This window comes from Phyllobates terribilis, unplaced genomic scaffold (genome assembly GCF_046119375.1).
Source record: "Phyllobates terribilis strain yellow unplaced genomic scaffold, ASM4611937v1 Scaffold_120__1_contigs__length_5212024, whole genome shotgun sequence".
NCBI lineage: Eukaryota > Metazoa > Chordata > Amphibia > Anura > Dendrobatidae > Phyllobates > Phyllobates terribilis.
Genome location: NW_027362880.1, coordinates 2,614,497 through 2,631,641, shown reverse-complemented (window position 1 = coordinate 2,631,641; position 17,145 = coordinate 2,614,497). Strand labels below are relative to the sequence as shown.

The 17,145-nt window shown below is 42.9% G+C and overlaps 2 protein-coding genes across 2 annotated transcripts in view; one reads left to right on the top strand and one right to left on the bottom strand.

Moving 5' to 3' along the window:
* LOC141201631 (uncharacterized) overlaps positions 1–17,145 on the bottom strand; it is a 375,891-nt gene that overhangs the window by 285,927 nt on the left and 72,819 nt on the right. The window lies entirely within an intron of this gene.
* The window catches only part of LOC141201625 (uncharacterized), a 52,934-nt gene continuing 38,630 nt past the window's right edge, over positions 2,842–17,145 (top strand). The window contains exon 1 of the mRNA XM_073663632.1: positions 2,842–3,706. Coding sequence (XP_073519733.1) covers positions 2,911–3,706 — 796 coding nt within the window. The 5' untranslated portion in view covers positions 2,842–2,910. The remainder of the gene's footprint in view (positions 3,707–17,145) is intronic.

The following is a 17,145-nucleotide window of genomic DNA, read 5'->3' as shown; positions in this document are numbered from 1 at the left end:
ACAGGACTAAATGCACACGTCCTATAATAATCTGTATGTAAAGAATGAATTCAGTCCCTGTATGTGTTTCCTCCAGATCTATCCAGTAAGAGGACAACACCAGAGAGATGTCCTCGTCCTCTTCTTCCACAGGACTGTAAACAAGAAGATCCCAATGTTCCTCAGGATCATCAGGTAGATGGAGAGAAGGTGTCATGAGATTTCCCCTATGATGTGTGGACGGCTGTAAAGGTCATGTCTTCAGTTCTGTTTTATCCACCATTATTATGTTTTATACTTGTGTAATGAGAACGGTGGAGATGACAGGATTAGAGCTGATCATAGATGGGACTTCTCCATCTGTCTGTGACTTTTACAATATTTGTTTCAGGGTGAAGATCTGACCCATATTAATACTACAGAGACATATGTGAGGGGTGATGAGCGGTGTAAAGAGGAGATTCCTACATATGACCACCCAGGTGAGTAGTAACCACTAAATGCAGACAAGTCACAGATTCTTCTCAGTCCCCATCTGTGGCTGCTTTATCGGTTGTGTAGTCCGGCCATATCACAATCGTGTGATCACCATTTTGCCGCTAGACCACAACATTCTCCTCCGTCTGAAAATATTCAAATTTCTTTGTGTAATTGTGAAAGCCCTTTTCTATAGACCTTACAACCTGGAGGATCCACCAACCCCCTGGGATTAGGAGATGCTGACCGTTACCTGCTCAGATCTGCAAACTATAAAGACAAATGATCGCGTATGTAGAATGTGCTGACAAGTTAGAAAATCACTTGAAGAAAAATATTATGATGGGCCTGTAAGAGAAAGCGGAGGGTAATGATGCTGTTGGCTTCCTAGATCCCTGATATCTTATTGGATGAATCTACCTTCTCTCCCTTCTGTGCTGCTGAATGTGCCCATATGGTCCCTACAAGACCAGGTCCAGTCTTTCTGACCAAAGATCACTTTTATTATCGACATTAAATGTGCGGTGAGGGCCAAGTGTGAATTTCTGTACAATAACAGCAGAGTTTCCCTTTATCCTGACTTTTCAATTTCTTTTAAAACCAACTAACTTCAAACAGGATTGTGATAAACTATACAGAAAACATTACACCTGTGCCATGATAGATCTCTAAGCTGTGCGTGGCTGATGGCTGTAATATACATTTATTCACGCCTGCAGGAGATGTGTTGGCATGGCTCGAGCCCTGGTTTCATGGATTCACTCCACGTCATAAATTCCATTATGTTTTCAATCCTAAGGAATTCAGATCACTGCACAATCTCTCCTGAAATGGGGGGCACTAATACTTTCTCTACTCTTCTGGTCAGGACTCATAGTTGCTCCAATGGTCCACCATAAATGAGTGCAAGTCCAGTTTAGTGTTGGATTTCTCCCTTCATACATACGTTGTTGTTGGGGATGTTACATGTTTTTATATTCTTTCTTTTTTTTACAAGTTCATTCTGTATGATAGTTTCATTGTGGTTGGATCAGCCGGCCTCACTTATGTGACTCTATAACTCCCTGGTCGTCTTTCAAAAAGATCTCCATTATCTCTTCCAAATGCCCGAGATCTAAATTTAAGACGCCTCATCTCTGCAGTATTATATAAAAGTTCACTTTAAATGTCTAATATTTCTTCTTGACACTCATCTGACAGAAAATATTGTCCCTTACGATAGTTTAGATTGTAGTTACTCATTTTTCCCTGATGAAGACTGTTCAGTTTGATCATTTCAGTAGATGTTTTATTGTCTGTAGTCACAGTTTTTGACTTCAGTAATCCTCTGATTTAACCTCTTCCTGCAGCCAGTATTATGTTTCTAATCAGACCCATTTTTCAAATCTGACATGTGTCACTTTATGTGGTGATAACTTTGGAATTCTTCACAAAGGATAATAGAAAACAAATGGACCTTACAAATTATTTTCCAACTTCTCTTGAATCTGACAATCCCCTATATACGGTTGTACACTACTATCTGGGCACATGGCAGGTTAAGAAGGGAAGAAGCGCCATTAAGCTATTAGGAATGCAGATTTTGCTGGAATAGTTTGCAGACACAATGTATTGGGGGAGCTGGTCTTGGTCACCTGGAAGCTCAAAAGATTGTTACCACGAACAGGCTTGTCACTATCTACCTTTTTTACAGATTTCACAAATTACTTTGCTCATCGCCGTTTAACCCCTCTACATGGATCTGGACTTACACAGAGACCCCTAGGCTTGGGCCACGGTGTTACCTGCTGTTCTGTGGAGTGAGATGGGAAGAAGAACAGTCAGGTAGCCGGGTCAGAGCCAGGAGAGCAGAGAAAGTACAAAATCAGAAGACATAAGAGTAGTCAGTAAACGGGCCGGGGCCACAACAGGAAACAAATACACAAGCCGGGAGCTGAGCACAGATGACTGAACCAGAGGAGAACAAGGCTGGATCTGGCAGCTTCCGGCAATATGCTTCCAGCTTTAGTAGGGTGCGGTGCTCTCCAAATGGCTGAAGCAGGGAGCAGATTACTCCAGCTGGACAGCACGCACACCCATACTGCCAGACAGGATGGTACTACAGGTCCCAGGCTCCCTAATCTTAGTGGCTGGACAGAGCCTGCGCCTTTTACTCCATATTTGGGAGGCAGAATGAACAAACAGTTGAACACCACTCTCCACTGGTTCATCCTATGAGATTTTCTATTAGATGGTCATTGTCCTGGTGAATAAGTGAATTGTTTAATATAACTTGCCTTTTTTACAGTCAGTTTAAGTAGAAATGTTCAAATATATAAAATTCAAGGATTTTTTATTAAAAAATAATAATTGATTTTCTTCTTGGCAGATGACTGTACCAGGAGATCAGAGGGACAGCTGACACCTTCAATTTTCAAATCAGATAATTTTGAGATCTCACAGGATACAATTGAAATGAATGACATTACTCCAGATATACCATCATCCCTTCACAGCAGACCTCAATCATCTGATCCTATGAAACAGGTCCTGTCTTCTCATTCATTACCGACTACTAAGGAAAATCAAAGTCACAAAATAAGCATTAAAAAACAAACTGCTCCTAATGCAAAGAAGCCATTTTCACATTCAGGATATGGAAATAGTTTTCCTCTCAAAAAGTCTTTTCTTAAAAATCAAAAAATTCACACAGCAGAGAAAAGATTTTCTTGCTCCAAGTGTGGGAGATGTTTTAATCAGAAATCAAGTCTTGTTAGGCACCAGATAACTCACACAGGAGAGAAGCCATTTTCCTGTTCAGAATGTGGGAAATGTTTTACAGAGAAATCAACTCTTATCAAACATCAGAGAACTCACACAGGGGAGAAGCCTTTTCCATGTTCAGAATGTAGAAAATGTTTTAACCAAAAATCATATCTTAATATACATCAGAGAACTCACACAGTGGAGAAGCCATTTTCATGTGCAGAATCTGGGAAATGTTTTGCAAAGAAATCAAATCTTTTCCAACATCAGAGAACTCACACAGGGGAGAAGCCTTTTCCATGTTCAGAATGTGGAAAATGTTTTACAGAGAAATCAACTCTTATCAACCATCAGAGAACTCACACAGGAGAGAAGCCATTTTCATGTTCAGAATGTGGGAAATATTTTACTGTGAAATCAAATCTTATCAAACATCAGAAAACTCACACAGGGGAGAAGCCTTTTCCATGTTCAGAATGTGGAAAATGTTTTAACCAGAAATCTAGTTTTCTTAAGCACCAGAGAACCCACACGGGGGCAAAGGCTTTTTCATGTTCAGATTGTGGGAAATGTTTTGTACAGAAAGCGCATTTTGATAACCACCAGAGAACCCACACAGGGAAGAATGCCGCAGCTACGCCCAACTAGTCTCTGTACAGACAAGAAAGACCCTAGCTGCACAACTAGAAACGCCACCACAGACCTAACTCCCTAATAAGTCGTTGAGGAGTTTCTCATACCTCCTTAGGAATCAGAGGGGAGGCTGCAACACACTGTCAACAAGGGGAAAGGAAAGTATGAAGTAAAATACGAAGACCCTGAATGAGAAACAAAAACTCATTAATATAGGGCAAAGAAGGCAAGCTAAGGAGAACCAAAAATAAAAGGAACAAGTATAATCTCCCAGAAACCTAACATTGTTTGAATGAAAAGGTACTGGGAAGGAAAGCAAACTGACCGGGAGGATAGTTTCACCTTTGTGGTGAAACTTACAAAATTCATCCTCACCAACTGTATATGTAAAACCCGTCCATTTATAATGACCACGGACAAGATAAAGATTCCCAACTCACATCAGGACCACAAGATCCCAGGTACTTTCAGCTGCATCACAATGAACTTAATTATATGTTCCAAATGTCCAACTGGGGGTCTGTATGTAGGGGAGACAGGGCAAAAACTAAAAACAAGGATGAATTCTTATCGCCACACAAAAAAAGAAAAGAAAGAATAGACCTACTTGTGTCCACGCATATTTACGGCCACAACTGCTTATCCCTTTCCCATACTGATAGTTCTGCTTCACGTCACTTGTCTTATTTATTGCACTATTCCTGTGCCCTGTTGTGCATAAATATGTGACTCTTCAGATTTTTGTGTTATACTATATCTGATGAAGGACCTGAGTAGTCTCGAAAGCTTACTGACTAATGGCTAACTGAAAAGATGGTATCAACCACTGAGGACTTGCAAATTTTAATATTTTTCTCCATACAGCAATTTTAAGATCTCTCCACAGGTGTTCAATGGGATTTAGGTCCGGATTCATTGCTGGTCAGAACTGTCCAGAACTTTGTTTCCATCCATTTTCTGGGTGCTTCTTGAATTATGTTTGGGGTCATTGTCATGCTGAAAGACCCATGACCTAGGACGCAAACCCAGCTTTCTGACACTAGGCACTACATTGTGCCCCAAAATCCTTTGCTAATCTTCAGATTTCATGATGCCTTGCACAGTTAAGGTACCTAGTGCCAGAGGCAGCAAAACAACCCAAAACATCTTTGAAGGGCCACCATATTTGACTGTATGTGTTGTAAATTTATTGGTTATGTTGCGCACCTTGGACAGAGGAACATCCGGATCTCTAAAGATGGACTTATAACCTTGAAATTATTGATATTTTTCAACAATTTTGGTTTTCAAGTCCTCAGACTCATGCGAAGATTGAATCAACTTCTCCCTTTTTTATCTGGTTTTAGTTGTGATTTTCATATTGCCCACACCTACTATTTGCGACAATTGTGTTTGAACAAGCTTCACATGATTGAAACAAAGTTGTTTACCCACAATTTTGGCAAGGTGTCAACAATTTTGTCCGACCTATTTTATGTGGTTTTGTGTGAAATTATGTTCAAGTTGCCTTTTTTTTCTGTGTTTTCTTGTGTTGTTCCAATACACACAAAGGAAATAAGCCTGTATAACAAAACATGTAATTGCAATAATTTTCTGGGAGAATTACTTCATTTTCTGGAACAATTTCAAGGGATCCAACACTTTTCACCATGACTTGTTTTTGTTGCCTTTTTAATTTGTTGCAGCATATCATCCTTTTCATGTTCAGCTACAGTGGTGGTCAAAAGTATTGGCACCCCTGCAATTCTGTCAGATAATACTCAGTTTCTTCCTGAAAATGATTGCAATCACATTCTTTGGTCTTATTATCTTCATTTAATTTGCTTGCAAGGAAAAAAACACAAAAGAGAATGAAGCAAAAATGAAATCATTGATCATTTCACACAAAACTCCAAAAATGGGCCAGACAAAAGTATTGGCACCCTCAGCCTAATACTTGGTTGCACAACCTTTAGCTAAAATAACTGCGAACAACCGCTTCCGGTAACCATCAATGAGTTTCTTACAATGCTCTGCTGGAATTGTAGACCATTCTTCTTTGGCAAACTGCTCCAGGTCCCTGATATTTGAAGGGTGCCTTCTCCAAACTGCCATTTTGAGATCTCTCCACAGGTGTTCTATGGGATTCAGGTCTGGACTCATTGCTGGCCACCTTAGAAGTCTCCAGTGCTTTCTCTCCAACCATTTTATAGTGCTTTTGGAAGTGTGTTTTGGGTAATTGTCCTGCTAGAAGACCCATGACCTCTGAGGGAGACCCAGCTTTCTCACACTGGCCCCTACATTATGCTGCAAAATTTGTTGGTAGTCTGCAGACTTCATAATGCCATGCACATGGTCAAGCAGTCCAGTGCCAGAGGCAGCAAAGCAACCCCAAAACATCAGGGAACCTCCGCCATGTTTGACTGTAGGGACCGTGTTCTTTTCTTTGAATGCCTCTTTTTTTTTCCTTTACACTCTATGTTGATGCTTTTTCCCAAAAAGCTCGACTTTTGTCTCATCTGACCATAGAACATTCTTCCAAAACGTTTTAGGCTTTCTCAGGTAAGTTTTGGCAAACTCCAGCCTGGCTTTCTTATGTCTCGGGGTAAGAAGTGGGGTCTTCCTGGGTATCCTACCATACAGTCTCCCTTTTCATTCAGACGCCGACGGATAGTACGGGTTGACACTGTTGTACCCTCGGACTGCAGGGCAGCTTGAACTTGTTTGGATGTTAGTCGAGGTTCTTTATCCACCATCCGCACAATCTTGCGTTGAAATCTCTCGTCAATTTTTCTTTTCCATCCACATCTAGGGAGGTTAAATACTTGAAGAAAGAAATACGACCATATCAACCCAAAATAATAATAAAATTTAACTTTTATTCATAAATAGTATAAAAAGTTACTTCATAATCAATATAGGGCACAGTACAAGAATACATAAAAACACATATCATGTATGATGACCATCTCATTGAAGGGACGATCCAGTCCACATGTAATAGGCTCCGAGGCACCACAGCAAAAAAGCATATATATAGTCCTTCATATAACAGACCAATAAAGAGGATTATCAAATGACCACAGTTCATAACCTATACTGTCAGGGTGCCATATACCTAGGCTAAGATATACCTTCATCATATCAAACGCCACATAAGGGACACTAGTAATAGCCACTATAGCACCATTATAATCGAGGTATAACAGCTAGAATGGTTCAGTTAATAGAGTTATGTTGACAGGGTGTATACCAAGCGAGTATAAAGATAGGTGAGTAAAAAACAAGTGCTGCGTTATGTAGGGGAGAATTACCTGGGCCACAAGCTGTGATGTCAGGGCACCCTCACGTGGACCGCTCGTCCACCCCAACGCACGTTTCGGCGTTTGCCTTCTTCAGGGGGTGTCAACTTCCTCTAGGGGCGTGTATATTTAAATGTTGTGTTGGCCAATCGAGTGAAGGGGGTGGACCCGCAGTAATGCGCGCAGCGTCCCCGCTACCAAGCAACCGGTGGCGCGGGCGTCATGCAAGGGATCACGTGATGGTCACATGGACCCAAGCGATACAGGTCCTTGCATAGAGACGCCAGGTGGCACGGGGTACTCAGAAAGCGGCGACGCTCGCGCGTAAGGTCCTTAAACCTCCCATAGTCAGGAACCATAGCAAGAGGTATAAGCTCAATTAAATGATATATATACTTCCACTACCACCACATAGATATATAGGTAGATCGTATAATAGAGACAGTATCCCAACCAAATGAATTAACAATATGGCAATCTGCATACAATATATCATCACATCAAGTAGTATATATAACAATATGACAAAATGCCTATACAGATCATGTTCAATCCCATATATATATAGAGAGAGGAATGTGGAAAAATCATATTGTCCTAGCATTAATATATAGTAGGTGGAATATCAAAAGATAACATCCTATATATCACCATGATTAAATCAAGGGGGACAATATCTAATGTAGGGGTAGCGAACTTCCCAGATATAACTTCCATTTAAACCAATTAACATATAAGGATCTTCAAACGCGAAAGGAAGATCCACAATATATATACACTGCAGTAGTCGTTCCCGGATGAAATAGATTATTCAGTATATTCTTATTCACATATTCATCCATATGATATCAGCCATAATGAAGAGACAACACGCCAGAGGAAGTAAACTGCAAACGGATGATGAAGAATACTAAAAATAATAATAAAAAAATGTTAAAATCATAAAAACCACAACAAAATATGTGACAGGGGAGAGATTAAAGAAAGGGAGCGAAGCTGAGATTCTCATTCAGTCCATTGGGATGTACAGTATTTAATCGCCAAATCCATCTAGATTCGAGCTGAGCCAAGCGTTGGCTCAGTTTACCTCCACGAATACCAACTCTTAACGCATCTATCCCACGAACCCTCAGGAGGGAGCTATCGCAGTCATGATGGAGTTTAAAATGTTTAGGTATAGTCCTGAGTGTGGAGGGATCCGCGCAGTCGATCGCCGCCAATATCCCCAATACATGTTCTCTTATTCTCACTTTGAGTTGGCGCGTTGTTAGGCCAACATAAATAAGCCCACAGGGGCAAGTAGCATAATAAATAACAAAGCGTGAGATACATGTAATGCGGCTCCTTATTTCATAGGTTTTCGTGCCAGCTGCATTGAAGAAAATATTGGTTCTATCCATATTGGGGCAAGCGACGCATCGACCGCACGGAAAACTACCACATTCAGGACCCGATGCACCAAAAATTGTAGACATGCCAGACACAGTTTGGTAGTGACTATGTACAAGATAGTCACGGAGATTCTTGGAGCGGCGTACAGTAATGGGTGAGCGATCAGGAAGGATTTTTGACAATACCGGATCTATCAGGAGGATGGGCCAAGCTTGAGTCAAGCATTTCCTCATCCGTCCGAATTGTCCATGGTAGTTTGTTATAAATCTAGGTTTGTCATTGATCTTAGGATTTCTTTGCAAATAAAGCAAATCGTACCTATTTGAATATTTAGCGCGATGGTACGCTCTTTTAACCACCCGTTTACTGTAGCCCCTCTCATAGAATCTCTTCTTCATGTCCTTGGACTGTCTAACCAAATCTTCATCACTGCAACAAAGTCTGCGGAGACCCAGAAATTGCCCAGTGGGTACAGATCGAACCATCCACGGGAGATGGGAGGACGATGCGTGGAGCAACATATTCTTGGAGGTATCCTTTCTATAGATGTTTGTTTGTATCAAATTATTATGATCCCTTGTAAGGGTAACATCAAGAAAGTTCACTGTGTCAATATCCCAATTGAAAGTAATATAGATATTCATCTCATTAGTGTTGAGGAGTTGCACAAATGTTTGCAAGTCCTCAACCGAACCCTGCCAGATCAGCAGGATATCGTCAATGTAGCGCGTCCAAAAAGGGACGCGATCCATTGACGCCCGCCGATCCGGCAGGGAGAGGCCCCTCTCCCACAGCCCCAGGAACAAATTAGCATAGGCCAGCGCAAAAGATGCACCCATTGCAGTACCCTGGAGCTGTAGGTAGAAGGACCCCTTAAAAGTGAAAAAGTTGTGGGTAAGGGAAAATTCCAAGAGGCACATCACCAAGTCGACAATATCTCTCGGTAGATTAGAGCAGTGGTCCCCAACCTTTTTTGCACCAGGGACCGGCTTGAAGCAAGATCATTTTTCCATGGCCCAGCAAGGAGGGGGTGGGGTGGGCGGGGCTTTGGTCATATGGGGGCGGGGTAATGGAGGGATTTGGAGTTTAGTGCATACTTATCATATAGTGTAGACCAGGTCCCCGCCAGGAGCTATGCCAGGAGCCCCACATAATGTGCTGTGCCAGGAGCCGCATCACTGAGGCCCCATCACGCCCTGCAGCAGGACAGGGCAGCTGTCCTGACAGCTGCTGTTCAGCTGCATTTACTTCATCCCAGGGGCGGACACAGACTGTAGTGGGCCCCTGTGCAAGAAATTTTTGGGGGCCCCCCCCGCCCTTCATAAGGCAACAAAGTTATGTAAACATAACCCCCCCATGTGCATCTCTCACCACCCCATGTGCAGCTCACCCCCGTGCATCTCTCATCCCCCTCCGTGCATCTCTCATCCCCCTCCGTGCATCTCTCATCCACCCCCCGTGCATCTCTCATCCCCTCCGTGCATCTCTCATCCCCCCCGTGCATCTCTCACCCCCCCGTGCATCTCTCATCCACCCCCCGTGCATCTCTCATCCCCCTCCGTGCATCTCTCATCCCCCCCGTGCATCTCTCACCCCCCCGTGCATCTCTCATCCACCCCCCGTGCATCTCTCACCCCCCCGTGCATCTCTCACCCCCCCGTGCATCTCTCATCCACCCCCCGTGCATCTCTCATCCCCCCCATGCATCTCTCACCCCCCCGTGCATCTCTCATCCCCCCCGTGCATCTCTCACCCCCCCGTGCATCTCTCACCCCCCCGTGCATCTCTCACCCCCCCCGTGCATCTCTCATCCACCCCCCGTGCATCTCTCATCCCCCCCGTGCATCTCTCACCCCCCCGTGCATCTCTCATCCACCCCCCGTGCATCTCTCACCCCCCCGTGCATCTCTCACCCCCCCCGTGCATCTCTCACCCCCCCGTGCATCTCTCACCCCCCCGTGCATCTCTCATCCACCCCGTGCATCTCTCATCTCTCCCCTCCCTCCCATGTGCATCTCTCATCTCTCCCCTCCCCCCATGTGCATCTCTCATCTCTCCCCTCCCCCCATGTGCATCTCTCATCTCTCCCCTCCCCCCATGTGGATCTCTCCCCTCCCCCATGTGCATCTCATCTCTCCCCTCCCCCCCATGTGGATCTCTCATCTCTCCCCTCCCCCATGTGCATCTCTCCCCTCCCCCCATGTGGATCTCTCATCTCTCCCCTCCCCCATGTGCATCTCTCATCTCTCCCCTCCCCCCATGTGCATCTCCCATTCCCCCCACTCCTAGTTAATTGTATTTAAAAAAAAATAAAACTTGTTATACTTACCCCCATGCGATCCCTGCAGAATCCTGGCGCTCGTCCAAATCGCTGACACCAGGTTCTCCTGACTTCCGGCCATGTGACGGCGCCGTCACATGACCGGAAGTCAGGGGAATCATGAAGGTGCTGCCGCAGCAGCGCAGCGCTAAGATGTCCCGGACCCGGCGCTTAGCATGCGGCCGGGGGCCCCATGAGGAGAGAGACGCACAAGAGGGGGGCTCCGAGGGGGCTCCTACCGGCCGGGCCCCATACTGGAGTCAGGGCAGTCATGCCCTGATGGCGGCCCTGCTGGAGGCTGGAGGGGCCCCCTCTCCCCGCGGACCGGCTGAAAAACCCCAACGGCCCGGTCCTGGTCCGCGGACCGGCGGTTGGGGACCTCTGGATTAGAGGTATTGAGGAAAAAAGCGCAAGCTCTTAGACCATCCACATGCTTGATATTAGTATAAAGTGATTCCACATCACCCGTCACAAGAATCATTTCTGGGTCCAAATACAATCCATCAACTTTCTTAAGTAGATCACATGTATCTAAAAGAAATTCTTTATTGGTCTGTTATATGAAGGACTATATATATGCTTTTTTGCTGTGGTGCCTCGGACCCTATTACATGTGGACTGGATCGTCCCTTCAGTGAGATGGTCATCATACATGATATGTGTTTTTCTGTATTCTTGTACTGTGCCCTATATTGATTATGAAGTAACTTTTTATACTATTTATGAATAAAAGTTAAATTTTATTATTATTTTGGGTTGATATGGTCGTATTTATTTCTTCAAGTATTTATCTATGTCGAACGACTTAACCTATATTCCTACCATTAGGTGCTAGCCATTGAGCAGTATATATATTATCTTTAATATGCACCAATTGAGAAACTTATATTGGATCTAGGGAGGTTAGCCACAGTGCCATGGGCTTTAAACTTCTTGATGACACTGCGCTTGGAAGACACAGGAACATTCAGGTCTTTGGAGATGGACTGACTTGTAGCGTTGAGATTGCTCATGCTTCCTCACAATTTGGTTTCTCAAGTCCTCAGACAGTTCTTTGGTCTTCTTTCTTTTCTCCATGCTCAATGTGGTACACACAAGGACACAGGACAGACGTTGAGTCAACTTTAATCCATGTTAACTGGCTGCAAGTGTGATTTAGTTATTGCCAACACCTGTTAGGTGCCACAGGTAAGTTACAGGTGCTGTTAATTACATGAATTAGAGAAGCATCACATGATTTTTCAAACAGTGCCAATACTTTTGTCCACCCCCTTTTTTAGGTTTGGTGTGGAATTATATCCAATTTGGCTTTAGGACAATTCTTTTTGTGTTTTTTCATTGAAGACAAATTAAATGAAGATAATAATACCAAAGAATTTGTGATTTCAATCATTTTCAGGAAGAAACGGAGTATTATCTGACAGAATTGCAGGGGTGCCAATACTTTTGGCCACCACTGTATATTAGGAAGCTTGTAGCAAAGTCCAATTAGCAGCTTTCCATTATTGCCATTTCCATGTACATCTACCCATACTGGTTTTAAAATGCAGAGGGCCAAAATGAAAAACTTGGACAAAGTTGTGGACCAACCAGTATACAGAATAATGGGCCCCACATAGTCCTCCATACAGAATAATGGGCCCCACATAGTCCTGCATACAGTATGATTGGCCTCACATAACTTTCCATACAGTATAATGGGCCCCACATAACTTTCCATACAGTATAATGGGCCCCACATAACTTTCCATACAGTACAATGAGCCCCACATAGCTTTCCATACAGTATAATGGGCCTCACATAGTCCTCCATGCAAAATAATGGCCCCACATAGGTGTGGTGGTTCTGGTGTCGTGGGTCAAATATAATCACCAAGAGTTGGGCATGTGTGCAGTACATTGTCGAAGCTCCCCCCCATATCGTCATTGAGCTTGAGGTCTTAAGTTGGTTTTAACGAAAATACCCCTCTACCTATTTTTCTTTCCTATCCGTTTCAATGTAGTCTAACCCTCTGTTTGTCACCCAGTCATGGCTTTCACCCAGCCAGCTTTCTGTAATGCCCACCACGTCGTAATCTGTGGCTGACCTAAGAGACTCTGATTCATTCATTTTGTTTTCAAGACTTCTTGCATTTGCCTGCAGACATTTAATACTATTAACACATTTATTACTGCTACTCGTCTCCTTACTTTCCTTGAATGTCTCACTCTCTGTCTACTCTACCCCCTTATTTGCACAGCTACCTTCCCTCCCCCCAGATCCTAGGTTGAAAGCTCCTCCATCCATCTGACCATTTTTTCCCCCAGCACATCTGCATTCTCCCCATTGAGGTGCAGCCTGTCCCTATCGTAAAGCCTGTAGCCGACAGAGAAGTCAGCTCAGTTCTCCATGAACCTAAGCTCTTTCTTCCTGACAATTATCTCCTTAAGTTCCCGCTGACTTTTTAGTGACGTAGTGGAATCAGCAGTATTTCTGAAGACACCACCTGTACTTCAGCTTCTCTCCTAATTCCCTGTAATCATTTTTAAAGACCTTTCACCTCCCTCTAACTTTGTCATTGGTACCAATGTGTACAATGACTGCTAGGTTTTCCCCAGCCCCACCCAATAATCTGTCTATCTGATCGCCTGAAGATCCCCCTGTTAGGGGCACACAAAATGTGTGTGTTCTCGTCTTAAGTTGTCTGCCGCCAAACTGTATATAGGATCTATACGGTTGGAGAAATCACAAATGAAAACTGAGTAGTGTCTCAAATAGGCTTTTTATAGGAAATATCAAGGACCTTTCCACACATTACCTCATTGCCTTATCTCATAATTATGGCTGACATCTGTCGCTAATGGGTCATTATTTTAATATGTAAACAATTAAGTCAAGCTGACTCTCAATTAAATCAGTTAAGTCTGTCTTGCAAGTAAGGTTCAAAGGTCAATCAGTATAGTCACTTATCTTTTATTATTCTGTAATTTCCCTAAAAGAAATAAAGATCATTAGCAAGCTCTTATTATCAGATTAATATGTTAGTCAATAATCATTAGGGATTTTCCATAATTCCATGTTCCACGTAGTATGTGGATGTTTGATCATTATGAGGTTATTGGTGCAATGTGGTACGGGCAGGAGGAGGGCATTTTGGATTGTCTGCAATTCTTAATACATAAAAGTATGGAGTTCCATTTTCATATAACTTCCATAATCATACATATATTTATCTATAACATCCCAAATTAACTTAGGAATTATCTTAAGGACCATAATCTTTCCACTTGACGAGATAATGCAGACGATACCTGACCCACCTGGAACCAAGAATTCGCCTTACTTCATACTCCCAATACCCTTCCAAATCCACCTCAATTATGTCTTGAGGTCCCCTCAAATTTTTTTAACCGCTTCCTGACCGCCCACTGTACATAAACGTCGGCGATGCCTGGGCTCTGTGCAGCGCCGACGTTTATGAACGGTCGGCGGTCCCGCAGCCCTCAGGACCCCCAGGGTCCTGCAAGTGCTGCGGTTGCGGTTCAGAGCGACAGCTCTGACAGGGGACATCTTTGGGACCTGATTGGATCAGGTCCCAATGGTGTTAATTAACCCTTTGCTATCTTCTACAGTACAGACCAAAAGTTTGGACACACCTTCTCATTTAAAGATTTTTCTGTATTTTCATGACTTTGAAAATTGTACATTCACACTGAAGGCATCAAAACTATGAATTAACACATGTGGAATTATATACTTAACAAAAAAGTGTGAAACAACTGAAAATATGTCTTATATTCTAGGTTCTTCAAAGTAGCCACCTTTTGCTTTGATGACTGCTTTGCACACTCTTGGCATTCTCTTGATGAGCTTCAAGAGGTAGTCACCGGAAATGGTTTTCACTTCACAGGTGTGCACTGTCAGGTTTCATAAGTGGGATTTCTTGCCTTATAAATGAGGTTGGGACCATCAGTTGTGTTGTGCAGAAGTCTGGTGGATACACAGCTGATAGTCCTACTGAATAGACTTAGCTGCTTTTTTCTTCCCATAATACAAATTCTAAGTAAATAAAAACGAGTGGCCATCATTACTTTAAGAAATGAAGGTCAGTCAGTGCGAAAAATTGGGCAAACTTTGAAAGTATCCCCAAGTGCAGTTGCAAAAATCATCAAGCACTACAAAGAAACTGGCTCACATGAGGACCGCCCCAGGAAAGGAAGACCAAGAGTCACCTCTGCTTCTGAGGATAAGTTTATCCAAGTCACTAGCCTCAGAAATAGCAGGTTAACAGCAGCTCAGATTGGAGACCAGGTCAATGCCACACAGAGTTCTAGCAGCAGACACATCTCTACAACAACTGTTAAGAGGAGACTTTGTGCAGCAGGCCTTCATGGTAAAATAGCTGCTAGGAAACCACTGCTAAGGACAGGCAACAAGCAGAAGAGACTTGTTTGGGCTAAAGAACACAAGGAATGGACATTAGACCAGTGAAAATCTGTGCTTTGGTCTGATGAGTCCAAATTTGAGATCTTTGGTTCCAACCACCGTGTCTTTGTGCGACGCAGAAAAGGTGAACGGATGGACTCTACATGCCTGGTTCCCACTGTGAAGCATGGAGGAGGAGGTGTGGTGGTGTTGGGGGTGCTTTGCTGGTGACACTGTTGGGGATTTATGCAAAATTGAAGGTATACTGAACCAGCATGGCTACCACAGCATCTTGCAGCGGCATGCTATTCCATCCGGTTTGTGTTTAGTTGGACCATCATTTATTTTTCAACAGGACAATGACCCAAACACACCTCCAGGTTGTGTAAGGGCTATTTGACCAAGAGGGAGAGTGATGGGGGTCACCAGACCTGAACCCAATTGAGATGGTTTGGGGTGAGCTGGACCGCAGAGTGAAGGCAAAAGGGCCAACAAGTGCTAAGCATCTCTGGGAACTCCTTCAAGATTGTTGGAAGACCATTTCCGGTGACTACCTCTTGAAGCTCATCAAGAGAATGCCAAGTGTGTGCAAAGCAGTCATCAAAGCAAAAGGTGGCTACTTTGAAGAACCTAGAATATAAGACATATTTTCAGTTGTTTCACACTTTTTTGTTAAGTATATAATTCCACATGTGTTAATTCATAGTTTTGATGCCTTCAGTGTGAATTTACAATTTTCATAGTCATAAAAATACAGAAAAATCTTTAAATGAGAAGGTGTGTCCAAACTTTTGGTCTGTACTGTATATGCCGCGATTTTTAGTGATCGCAGCATATAGAAGATAGTGAGCGGAGAGGGAGTCGTCAACTTACCTCTCCGACGGCCCCCTGATGTCTTCCAGGACCTGCCGTTGTTATGGCAGCCGGAGGTCACATGACCACCTCCGGATCTGCCATATATGGTGTCCTGCTAGGCTCAGCCTGCAGCTGAACTCTAGCAGGAGACACTGACTGTGAAACAGTCAGCAAAGATCTCATGCAATGCAATACATGTCTATTGCATTGCATGAGATCAGTGATTAGAAAAATAAAAATTAATGTCCCATACAGGGACTAAGTAAAAATGTAAAAAAAAAAGAGTCAAAAAATGTTTTCAAACTGTTAAAAATAAATCACAAAATAAATAAAAATAAATAAATAAAATATTAAACCAATAAATCCGTATATTTATGTAAAAACAAAAAAAGTACACATATTTGGTATCGCCGCGTCCGAAACAACCCGATCTATAAAATTGTCACACTAATTAACTCCTTCTGTGCACACCGTAATAACGGCCAAACAAAAAGTGGAAAAAAATGCGATCAAAAAGCAAAATGGAAATAAAAATGGTACCGCTGAAAACGTCATCTTGTTCCCCAAAAAAAGGCCGCCATACAGCTCCATCAGCTGAAAAATAAAAAAGTTATAGCTCTCAGAATAAAGCGATGCAAAAAAATTTTTTTTCTATAAAATAGTTTTATTGTGTAAAAGCGCCAAAACATAAAAAAATATACAGTAAGTGTAGTATCACTGTAAACGTACTGACCCGAAGAATAATGCTGCCTTATCACTTTTACCACATGCAGAACGGCATAAAAAAAAACTCAAAAAAGAAATCCTGAATTGTTGGTTTTTGTTAATTTTACCTCCCAAAAAAACGGAATAGAAAGCGATCAAAAAATATCACGTACCCAAAAATGGTACCAATAAAAATGTCAGCTCGTCCCGCAAAAGACAAGCCATCACATGACTGTCGGCCGAAATATGGAAAAATTATAGCTCTCAAAATATGGCGATGCAAAAACTAGATTTTGCAAAAAAAAAAGCGTCTTTTAGTTTGTGAGGGTATGTGCTCACGTAGCGTTTTACAA